The following is a 12,239-nucleotide window of genomic DNA, read 5'->3' as shown; positions in this document are numbered from 1 at the left end:
CACTAGACCTCGGATCAAGTTCACATCTGGCTTCAGATAATTCCTAGCTGTGTGGAAGTCAATTAATCCTGTTTGCCTCAGTTTCCTCATCTGTAAAATGAGCAGGAAAAGGAAATGCCCAATCACTCCAATATCCAAGAAAACCCCAAGGTGCAAAAGCTGAAGCCAGGTAGTATCCATATCCATTTGATCACACTCTCCACAACTTTGGGAGGGGTTAAAAGAATCACTGAGGATCTTTCACAGTGGACATTTACTTAGGTGGCAGCCATAGTGGATGCAGCACTAGAGTCAGGAGGACCCGAATTCAAATTTGACCTTAGACACTTAACAGTAGCTGAGTGACCCTGGGCAAGTTATTTTATCCTAATTTCCTTATCCAAAAAAAAAAGTACTCTTACCATCCTCATCTTGGGACAGTTTATCTATGGAGGGAGGCAGGAAAAGAGAGCCTACCAGAGGAATGCAAGCAGTGCTTCTGTCTCTGAATGCCTTTTACTCTGGGAAATGCTTCAGTGTGAGATGTGAGAATGCATCGAGCCGACCTTCCAATAAGAGATCTGGAGCGGGTCGGACGAGGAGGGAGAGGAAAGCTCGTTCTAAGCTGACCTGCTTTGTGGTGTGACCTTGGTCCACAAAACCTCCAACACTAGGAAAACACTAGGCACGGACAGCATCACCAGAACCAGATGATGATGATGATGATATTCCTATAACATTTGGAGTTGGGCAAAGTGCTTTACCCTTTGCTCTTCCCACAATCCTGTGAGATCGGCGCTATAAGATTTCTGTTGAAATGAATTAAATTGGGACAGCTAGATGACGCAGTGGATAGAGCACTAGCCCTGAAGCCAGGAAGACCCGAGTTCAAATCCAGATCAGAAACTTAACCTACTAGGTGTGTGACCCTGGACAAGTCACTTAACCCTAATTGCCTTGCAAAAAATAAACAGAATTCAAAAAATTAAAGAAATTAAACTGCACAGGAAACAATATGCCAGGGATGGGCTCAGCAGAGCAAGGTGACTGGTGAGTTTTAAGGTGGTTTTTTTTCCGATATGCTAATAATGTTATTTCTAAACATCAACCTTGGCAAAATGATGTGAGACAGGCCTGGAATTGGCAGAGATTTTGTTAAGAAACCACTAGTCCACTGGGCCTCCCTGGTCTCCAGCGAGGGCTGTAGACAGTATACAGACACCATCCCATGAGCAGGAAGCCAGGTGAAATACTGGGGCCCTGTTCTACTCAAAACCACCAGGAAGAAACATATAAGAGGCCCAGTCTCCTCCTGTCCCCACCCCCACTAGTTCCCAGGAGCCCATAAAGACTGTACTGTCTGATGCCAGTGGCAGAGGGCTGATAACTACCCAGACTTCATTGCCTGATAAATTATGCATAAACAGACTTATCAGAACATCATTGATCTGGAGCTGAAAGAGACCTCAGAGGCGAGCTAATTCAATCCCCCAAGTCCCACAGAAGCGTCTTTTATAGCAGGGCTTCTTTCACCGGACAAATTTTTACACAACCCTGGATATACGTATAAAATAGGTGCACAAATCAAACTTTTCCTGATAATAAACCATAATTTTATGACCCCTACACTCAGTTACGAGATCCCAGTTTAAGAAGCTGGGCCTTTACACACTTCCATCTATCCTTTGTGCCATGTGCCAGAGCAGAGAGCTCAAGAAAACCCAAATCCCCACCTCTGCCGTACACTTCTTGTGGGACCTTGGACAGATCTCCTCAACTCTCCATCGGCCGGCCAACTTCTTCTTTTTTTTTTTTTTTTTTTTTTTTGGCAAGGCAATCCTGATAAATGGCTAATATTTGCATAGGACTTTGAGATTTAGAAATATAATCTCATTTGATCCTAACAATGCTGAGAGGAAGTTGCTATTGTTACCCCCAGTTTAAAAAAGAAGAAACTGAGCAGAGGTTAAGTGATTTTTCAGGTACGCACAGCTGGGAAGTATGTGACTTGAACTTGGGTCTTCCTGAGTTGGCCAGCACTCTATCCACCGTGCCAGCCAGCTTATATCTATCTCTAGGAGATTATGACCAAAAATTAACCCCCCGTTGTCCAGGGCCCATTTATTGTCACCCCAACTGCCATCGTGGCTGGAATAGGGATTGGGCTGGGCCTGTGGTTTCCTAGGGAACTCATGGCCGTGGAAATCCTCCTGTATCCGTGAAGGTCGGCGTCTTCTCTCAAAATGGAGAGATTTCGAGAGCTGCCTGTCCGTTCTCTTTACGCCTCTCCCCGCACTGTCCCCCAATGGCAGACAGGCCATGTCTGAGCCCTGAGCCTTCTCTGTGGCCTCCCACCACCTCCCTGGAACACTTGCCCTCCTCATGCCTACTGCTCACATCCTCAGTTTCCTTCAAGGCCCAACTGCCATCCCATCTTCCGGGAGAAGTCTTTCCTGACCCCCCCCCCCCAATTCTGGTGCTCTCTCTACTTATTTCCCAATCTGTGTGTATACACACAGCTGCATCAAGCACATATTGCGTGCATATACGTATCCCACATGTATACATACAAATATGAGCACACAGATACGTGGACACACACAGAGTCTCTCCTACTTAGGACAGTGGGATCCAACTCTGATTCCTAAGAGGACGATTCAGAAGGGGAAGGAACTTGCCAAATCAAGCTCTTAACTCACTTACTTTAGAGATGAATAAGGGTCCCAGGGTTTCAGCTCCCCGGCAGGAAAGGTCGCCCTGAGGGAAATGGGCCGGAGCGGATTCCCCCTCACTGGCTGTCAAGCTCTGCTGAGACTCCATGAGGGGTGAGGTGACCTGCCTCCAATCATCCTTCCAAGAAGGGACAGCCAAAATCTCCACCGGGGGGTTCGATGTCCAGGGCACGGCCTACCCCGCTGCCCTTGTTCAGTCATTGACACCCCCGAGGAGGGCAGTCTTCTGTCAATAGCACAGTGCTCTTCCTGCTGCTGGAACAGGGGTGGACAGTGTGGGGACCCTCACTCAGCTACCGGGCAGCAGGGCGAGGGGAAGGGGAGGAGCAGAGCAGGACATGGAGAAGAGCGCCCCAGTGCATGGGAATGGATGGTGCAGACTAGGCCCTGCCATGGAACTGAGGCTGATGGTACCTCACGTGAGAGTGCTCACACACAGAATTTTTCCTTTACTTCCCACAATCCCCTACTCTGAGAGCTGGAAGGGCCCTTTTTTGACCAACAAGTCCCACCTACGAGTCCCAAGAAAAAATGGCCTGCTGCCCCCTTCCCCGCCCTCCCCCCCCCCCAGGCAGCCTCTGGATAAGCTCTCTTCAGGACACACAGATGAAAAAATTAACTCTCCACCAACGTCCACCCACAGATACTTTCTGCGACCGTCATGGGGAGAAGCAAGGTGTCCTGCGGGGCCTGGTGAAATGACCCAAGCTTTAGCCCTAATTCTGCTGCTAAGTGGCTGTGGAATGTTGGACAAGTCACACGCCATTCTGGGCCCCTTTGGGAAATAAAGGGTAGGGGAGACCAGAGGGGGTCTGAACATCTGTGGGGCTGAAAGGCCCCCAGGGGTCACCTGGCTCAGCTTGTCACAGATGGAAAACCCGAGCTCTCAAGAACATACCTCCAGCCTGGAAGGGGCCCGAGCGGCTATCCTGGGCAAGCTCTTCCTTTGGACAAGGCCGGCTCTTGCCTTCGGACATAGGATCTGAGCCCGAGGCCTCTGATGGCAGAGCCAGCCCTTTCTCCTCGGACGGGGAGCCCCCTCTGACTTGCCTCTCTCTGCTCCCATCCTAGCAAAGAGCTTGGTTTCCTACCCAGAGCCCCAGTTCCAGCCCTGGCAACTTCTCCTCCCTGGGCCGACGGAGCGTCCAAGATTTCCGACGCTATTTGACCGAACTTTCAATTTACTTCACAAAAATGCCTCCTGTTTTGGGGTTTTGTTCACCCTTTGAAAAAAATAAGGCAGTTACAGACCCACACACAGTAATACAGTTACATTAAAAGCCGGGAAAGAAGGCCCGTTCCCGGCTCGCCTGCTCCCCAATGCCCAGAGGGACTCCGGAAGGCATGTTTGGTTTGGGAGGGGAGCCGAACATTCCAAGCCGCTCCAAAGCAAGTGCAAGAAAAAAAAAAACCCAGTGTAAATGGGGTTTCATTTATTTATGGGCCTGGCCCCACCATGCCTTTCATATTTTCTTGGATGCTGACGCTGTAGCCCAGACATTTGACTAGATGGCCTAGAATCAATGGAGCATTGTCTTAGAGGCTCAGGCGTGCTTATTAGAGGGAGGCTGGGCCTTTTTATAGGGCCGAGCTACCACGACACATGGAGGCTCGAACGCTTGATGAGCAGAAGGGGGACACAGAGGCTCTTGGGAGCCGCCCACTGGTCCCGGCCCAAAGGATAGACCCAAAATGAGGGAGCAGCATCCGGCCCCCACTTGGGCTGGGGCACACCTGGTCGCCACAATCCGGGATGATTCTAGTGCCTCACACCTACCTTCCTGGCCATCTTTCAGGTCAGGGAGGTAGCTGGAAGTCCAGAAAACCTGGGTTCAAATTATGCCTTCTGACACTGACTGGCTGTGTGATGAAGGGCTTTTCTCAGCCTCAGTTTCCTCAGCTGTAAAATCCATCCTATAGCATTTACAAACCTCACCAGTTGTGAGGATAAAGCAGGCCGACATATATAAACTTCAGAAAGCTCAGCATGAATCTCTAGTTGTAATTTTTAGTCGAAGGTCAGCCCCTTGAGGGCAGGAGCTGTTTATTTAAATAGACTTGCTCACCTCAGCTGCTCCTGCCTTTTCCTGCATTTATTATTTTGAACTATCCCAGATCCTATCTGGAGTTTATGTGTCCTGTAGGTTCCCTCTTCCTGATAGCTCAGGGTAGAAAGCAAACTCCCTGAGTCCATAGATTCCTCCCCTTCCATTCCCAGGATAAAGCCTAGCATCTAGTAGGTGTTTAATAAATGCTCAATGAATTGGACTGTAAGTGCTTACTATGTGCAGAATGTGGTACTGGCAAAGACCAAAAATTTACTTGAAACACAACACGCCATCTGAGTTTACTTGGTCCAAGGGCCTGGGGAACGCTACTGTCAAGCACGTGTGAACCGATACAATTACAGAGAATTCTAAATGTCTCCGGAGGAGACCTAGAGTCACTTAAAGGCCTTATTTTACAAATGGGGAAACTGAGGCCTGAGAGGTGAAATGACTTAGATCGTGGGTTCTTACTGGCCTTCTAGTCCAAGTTCTCCCTTTGAAGAGCCAAGAGCGAGACTCAGACAGGTAAATGCAGGAGAGGTGCGCCTCCAATCATTTTGGTCTCTTAATCCATACTCAGAATTTTTGTTTTTTCTTGTTTCTTTTTGCCCCCTGCACTCGGCTAGGCACAGGGACATACAGAGGTAACATTACTCCACAGACCGAGAAAAGGCCTGGGAAGGTTGGAAATGCCAGAGCTGGTGGAGTTTGGGCCTCTTTTTATTCCAGGAGGGGCTCCTAGCTGGCAGAGCACTCCAAGAGGCGGCTGGGGCCGTGGGGCCAACCTTAACCTAAGACAAGCCACAAGACAAAATGGGTCTATTTGTTCTGCCTTCCCTGGGCTGAGAGAAATGGAGACAGCGGGAATGTGGAGGAGGCAGAGACCCCAAGAAATCAGCCACGTTCATCCAGCATCTTAGGGGGTGCAGGGTGGGAAGTGGTCCTCAATCCCCTGTCTCACTCCCCCATACGGGCCTCAGACACTCACATACTCTCCAAATGTCTTTGAGACCCAGACACTACTTCTCCAGCAGGAAATCTGGCATATTAGGCGTGAAGGAGATCACTTTCAATGAAAACAGCTTCGGGCACCCACCCCCACCAAAAAGGGGGTGAGGGAAGACATAGAATGGAGGTACAAATTCATTGCAAGGCTTCAGGAGGGGCTCCAGTGAGCCTTCTGCTCCACTGGGCTTTGCTCTGGGTGCACCACTGCTTAATGCTGAAAGGAGGGGTTTCACCTGGGCTAAAAGATAATTAATGCACAGCAGAAAATACCTGTAAAGGGTCAGGTGAGCATTCCCTGCTGCCTGAAAGATGTGCATGGGGGAGGGGGAGGAGAGAAAAGGGGAGAAAGGGAGAAAAGGAAAAGGAGAGGATAGAAGAGGAAAATGAAGGGGAAAAGGGAGAGGAGTTGGGTAGGGGAGTGAAAGAGAGGGGAAAGGCTCTAGAGAGGGGAGGGGTAGGAGCAAATAAAAAGGGGAGGGAAGGAGTGAAGGGAAGAAGAGAAGAGATGGGGAAGAGTGGAGGGGAAGCTGAGTGACAGAGACAAACCAGTTAAATCAAGATCACAATGTTAAAGATACTGTAGGAAAGACAGAAGACCAAGAGGAATCAGCAAAAGTTCTATCTACCAAAACAACTTCATTGTCCTAGCTCCGTTGCTTTTGCTTGGGCTTCTTAACTCAGCTTTTGTCTCCTCAGCTCACTCACTTGTCCAGGTTTAGCTCTGGACATATTTTCTGCCACAGTTCACCACCCAATCGGACCTGAGTTTCTATAGGAGGCAGAACTCCCCAATGGCAACGTTAAGTGGCGCCCAGTGTTGAAGAGCAGCTTTCTGACCTGAACCAATCCAAGCTCTGTCTGTCCTTCACACCTCCAATCACTTTAGGACCCCCCCTTTAAGCTCCCACAGGGGGTTTGTAGATATTTTCCATACTGGCTCAGATGACGTTCACGGCACAGAGTAGATATGAAGTGAATACATTGAAATCCAGAGTCACCCACAAGTTCTGGGTTGGACTCCCTCTCACCCTGCCAGATCGGAGGCTCAGTTAATAAGCTAGCCAATCCATTTCAGCTCCTTTTCCCCCAAAAAGCATCCCTCAACTCAGACTTCCTTCAACTGTCTTCAGTCACAAAAGGCTATGTAGACATCACCTGGTAGAGCAGGGCATGCTGGGACCAGATTGTACCATCAGGTGCCCAGCCGAGCTGCCTCCCGGTTACCTTACTCCCAGAAAGGCCTGAAGCGAGGGGGGCTTTGGCAAACACTCTGGATAGGTTAACTTTGGGGCTCTGAACCAGCTGCATGAAGGAGTGAATCTCCTGAAAACCTCTCCCTCCCCCCCAAACCTGAGCTGATGGATGTCCTGGGTATCATTTGCACCAGCTTCCCTGAGAGTATGAAGCCCACAGCTATTTCCACATGCGGCTTAGGGGCAAACACTCAGTCAGAGCAGACACCCGCCAAATCGCTGAACAAATAAAGGGGGGGAAGGTGCTCCGGCCCCAGGGAGAGTGGTGATGGAGAGGGAGGGGGGCGGGCTTACCACTGCGGCCTCCTGGGGGTCCCCGTGGAGCCCGGTTCCCGAGGACTCGGCGGAGGCGCCGCTGCCTGCAGCTCTGCTGTCCATGATCCCGGGGGGGCAGGGAGTAGAAGGGCGGCTGGGGCTGGGGGGCAGCCCGGAGTCGGGACTGTCCAACAAGCCCTCCCTACTCTTCTCTTTGAGGCTGTCCTCCATGCCCTGGAAGTGCAGGTGGCCCACCATGGCTGGGGGCAGGGGCACCACGGAGGCGGCGGGGGGCGTGGGCCCGAGGCGCGGGGAGCGGGGCCCCCTCTTCGCTGCGTCCTGCTCCACTTCTTCCTCGGGCTGCGGGAGCCAGAGCCCGGGCCTGACAAGGAGGAGGGGAGGCGCCGGCCGGCCTGCCCGCCGGGGGCTGGGGCTGCGCGCCCGGGACTTGGGAGCCTGTGGGGAGAGCGGAGAGGGGGGCGCGTCAGGGACTGGGGGGCGCCGGAGAGGGGAGGGGGGCCGGGGTAGGCTCAGGCCGGGGGCGGGCTAAGGCCCGAGGACGCAGCGAGGCGCGGACCGCCGGCCGGCCCAGTCGGGGCAGGGGCACTGAGCCGGGATGGACGCACGGCCTGCGCCCGTGCCAGCAGCGCCGCGCTCCAGCCAAGTGCGGCCGCCGCGCTGTCTGCGTCTGAGGGGCCCCTCCCGCCCGCTCCCTCGGCTCCCGGGCCCAGCCCGGTGGGATCTGTGACCGCCCTCCCCGGGCCCCAGCTGCCCCACCCGGAGGGGGAAAGCCCATACGTGCGCACCGGAGCTCGGGAGGAGAGGCGAGCGGACTGGCCGGCGCGGGGCGGGAGGCGGCGAGGTCGGGGCTCCGGCCCGGAACTGAGTGCCCGGGATCCGCCGGCGGGGAGCGCTCAGAGGCGGCGCGCTGCGCCCTGACCCGGCTCGGGCTCCCGCTCCTCCCGCGCTTGTTTATCTCTGCCTGGGCAGCTGCTGCCCCTGCCTCTCCCCTGCCTCTGCCCCTGTCTCTGCCTCTGCACTTACCCCTGCCCTTGCTTCTGCCCCTGCCTCTCCCCTGCCTCCGTTCCTACGCCTGCTTCTGCCTCTGCCTCTGCCCCAGCCCTTACCCCTGCCCCGGCCTCTGCACTTACCCCTGCCCCAATTCTAAGTCCTGTCCCTGCCTCTCCCTGCCTCTACTTCTGCCCCTGCCTCTGCCTCTGCATTTATCCCTGTCCTTGCCTCTGCCTCTTTCTCTACCTCTGCCCCTGCCCCTCCTCTGCCTCAGTTCTTAGTCCTGCCCCTGCCCCTGCCCCTGCCTCTTTTTCTACCTCTGCCCCTGTCCTTGCCTCTGCCTCTTTCTCTTCCTCTGCCCCTGCCCCTGCCTCTGCCTCAGTTCTTAGTCCTGTCCCTGCCCCTGCCTCTGCCCCTGCCCCTGCCTCTGCCTCTGCCTCTTTCTCTACCTCTGCCCCTGCCCCTGCCTCTGCCTCTGCCTCAGTTCTTAGTCCTGTCCCTGCCCCTGCCCCTGCCCCTGCCTCTGCTTCTGCCTCTTTTTCTACCTCTGCCCCTGCCCCTGCCCCTGCCTCTGCCTCTGCCTCTGCCTCAGCCTCGGCTGGCCGCGCTCCAGCTGTGACTGCCTCCGAGAGCTCCAAGGCTGGCCCAGCCCGGGCCGGCCCCTCTCGGCTGGCTTGGCTCGGCCCCTCCCCGCCTCCAGCCTCCCACCCCAACCTGTAGAGCCTCACTGTGCCTCCGCCTCCGCCTCCGCCTCCGCCGCTGCCCCAGCGAGACAGAGACCGGGCTGGCTGGCTGCCGCCGGGCCCCCGGTCTGCACCTTCCCTCCGGCCTTCTTCCCCTTTTCTAGCGCCCTCCTCCTCTTCCTTTCTCCTCCTCCCTCCCGGCGCGCGCTCACTCCCACTTTCACAACCGTCCCAGGCAGGGTCGCAAAACTCCCATCCCCCAAGCCCTGGGACCCGGGGATACGGGAACCTATCTTTCCAGCCACAGTTAAGGAGCGGGTGTAGCATCCGGGCCTCCCAGCCCCTGCCCCCCAAAAAGCGGGGAAAGAACGCCCCACAGGGCACACGCAAACTTCTGGGCAGGCATCCGAGCCCACCTAACACTGATGAGCTTCTCCTTTGGGAGAAAGAGAGAAGGCCTACTGGACTTAGCGGATGCAAAGCAACAAGCATTTATTAGGCACCTACTGCATGTCGGGATACCCAGACAAAAATACAACGGAAGACCTTAAGCTTACTCTGCCAAGGGAGGGAGTGTTCATATAGAGAGATTGTTCATATCGGACCATGTAACTTACATAACTACATATTTATGGTAATGAAGACCCGCATTCTAAGGATCCAGGAAGACCGGATTTTTTTTGAGACAATTAGGGTTAAATGACTTGCCCAGGGTCACACAGAGCAGGTGTCTGAGGCCTGATTTTTTTTGAACTCAGATCCTCCTGACTTCAGGACCAGTGTTCTATCCCCTGGGCCATCGAGCTGCCCCTGGGCAAGTCACTGGGCCTCAACTTCCACGTCTGTACAAATGAGAGAACGAAGACTTTTAAGGTGTCTTCTGCCTTTAAGTCTTGGAAAACAACTTCCTAACTATGAGCATATCACTTTGCCTCAGTTTTTACAGATGAGGCATCTGTGAAATGGGGAGAAAGCACTTGGTTGTGCTACCTTAGGATCAAAGATTGGAACCATTTTAAACATTTATAAAGGGAACAAGCATCAATAAAGTGTTCACTATGTGCCAGGGGCCTTACAAATATTTTCCCAGTTTATTTTCACAACAAACTCAAGAGAAAGTTTCCCCCCCCGCCAGAAGTCTTGCATGGCTAGGGGGTGTCTTGAAGCGATATTTGAACTCAGGTCCCAGTGATTCCAGACCTAACACTCTATCCACTGTAGCTGCCAGCTACAGACAGGGAAACTGAGTCACAGAAAAGAGAAATGACTTACACAAACAAAAATGTTGCAGCTTCTAAATCTGAACCCAGAGCCCCTGCTTCCAAATCAATCATTCTTGACCCCTTGCCCCACTCTGGAACTCCCAAGGGTGCCTCCCGCAAGATGCTCTGCAAACCTTGAATATTTTGCAGCAGAGAACCGAGTTACTTCTCAATCGTGCATCTAATTATCTTGGCACTCCATGTCATCTTCCTCACGGTAAATACCTGCTTATGTCTGCAGGCTCAGAGAAGGGGAGTCCCCTCTCCTTCCCAGGAGACCTAAGAGCAGTCAGACCAAAGATCTGGCCCTCTTTGAAACTCTGTGAACTCCCCAAGTCTGCACTCTGTTTGAACCAGGGGGGGGAGCTTTCAGATCTCCTGCCCCCACCCACCTAGAAACACCTCATGGATCCAGCCTGGTAGGAAAGCAGGAAACAGCGGGATGTTAATGGCTAAAAAAAAGAGCAGGAAGAGAGCAACGGGTGGGCTAAATATTGGGGGTGAGTGGGGAGGAGGCAAGGGGGAGCAATTCACTTTGAAGAAAGGAGGTTGAAAAATGAGGTGACTCCAAATCAGGGACAGTTCCTCTGGGTTACAGAATACCTCATTTTCTACTTCCCAGAGGCCGGGTCTGAGGTGGGGAATGAAAGGCAGGAACCATAAGCCTTCACTCCTTTATGGTTCTGGGCGCCACAGCATAGAAAGACCATTCACAAGCTCCTTTCTTGACAGCTGCTGGCTGTGCGACTGGGCAGATTCCTTATCCTGTCGGTGCCCAACGCGACCTCTCTGATTCTGAGCCGGAGAGTGGAGCTAATCTGCACTGGTGGAGGGTGTCCCTTCTCTGGATGTTTCCTGTCCAGTTGAGATCACCATCAAGTCTAAAAAGGTCATTGACAAGCTAGAAAGCCACTATGCGTCTGAGGCTCTCACACTCAGGAGGGATGAGGAAATAGCCAAGAAACTGGAGGTGAGAAGAAAAAACTCCCAGTAGATAGAGCGTATTTGAAGGGTCCTCGTGAAAAAGGGATTAGTTTTGGTGTGTTTGGCCCTAGGGGGCAGAACCAGGAAAATCGCAGGGAGGCAAACCGATGTTGAATGTAAAGGAAATTTCCCTAACAATCAGAGAGATCCCAAAGAAAACTGGGCTGCCCAGGGAGGTAGCAGAGGATTCCCTTATCAGGGACGTTGTAAAGGAAAGGCTGTTAATGGGGCACTAGACCTAGAATCAGGGAGATCTGAATTCAAATCCTGGTTCTGGTACTTACTAACTCTTTAACCCTGGGCATAAACCACTTAACTAACTCCTGGGGGCCTCAATTTTCTCATCTGTAACTGGAGAATAATAATAGCACCTACCACCAGGGTCCTGGTAATGAGCAAATGAGATTTACATTGTAAAGCACTTAGCACTCCGTAAATAATAATAATAATTGTTATTATTATTGTCAGAGTTGGATCAGCTGGCCTCTGGTTCCATAAAGTATACATTGGTATATATCAAGAGAGACTATACACACACATACACACACACACACATATGTACACATATAGAGAGCAGAGAGAAAGACTATATGTGTGTGTATATGTATATTATATAAATAGTCTAGTTCTATAGAATATATATGTGTGTGTATATATATATACACACACATACACACATAAATTATGTAGTCTAGGTTCCATAAACTATATATACTATATACATTGATATATATCAAGAGAAACTATACATGTATACACACACATATGTATGTACATATATAGAGAGTAGAAAGACTATATGTATGTATATTATATATATACAGTCTAGTTCTATAGAATATATGTGTACACACACACACACATATATAGATATGTAATACACACATATACTATATGTAGTCTAGGTTCCATAGACTATATATACTATATACATTGATATATATCAAGAGAGACTATATATTTACCTACATACATACACACAGTAGAGAAAGGCTATATGTATGTGTATATACCTTCCAACTCC

General features: G+C 51.8%; 1 protein-coding gene across 3 annotated transcripts in view; it reads right to left on the bottom strand.

Moving 5' to 3' along the window:
• RFLNA (refilin A) overlaps window positions 1-9,113 on the bottom strand; it is a 30,352-nt gene extending 21,239 nt beyond the window's left edge. Inside the window, exons 1-2 of one of the 3 annotated variants that reach the window (XM_074299330.1) lie at window positions 9,015-9,113; window positions 7,315-7,731 (exon numbers count right to left, since the gene is read on the bottom strand). In XM_074299330.1, coding sequence (XP_074155431.1) covers window positions 7,315-7,533 — 219 coding nt within the window. In that variant the 5' untranslated portion in view covers window positions 7,534-7,731; window positions 9,015-9,113. Of the gene's footprint in view, window positions 1-7,314; window positions 7,732-8,073; window positions 8,721-9,014 lie in introns of those variants that run through there. The other 2 variants (XM_074299338.1, XM_074299322.1) reach the window with 2 other exon arrangements.
• Window positions 9,114-12,239: the final 3,126 nt, after the last annotated feature.

The sequence above is a fragment of the Sminthopsis crassicaudata genome, chromosome 1, assembly GCF_048593235.1.
Source record: "Sminthopsis crassicaudata isolate SCR6 chromosome 1, ASM4859323v1, whole genome shotgun sequence".
In the NCBI taxonomy this organism is placed as follows: domain Eukaryota; kingdom Metazoa; phylum Chordata; class Mammalia; order Dasyuromorphia; family Dasyuridae; genus Sminthopsis; species Sminthopsis crassicaudata.
This window is presented reverse-complemented; position numbering and strand designations above follow the sequence as displayed.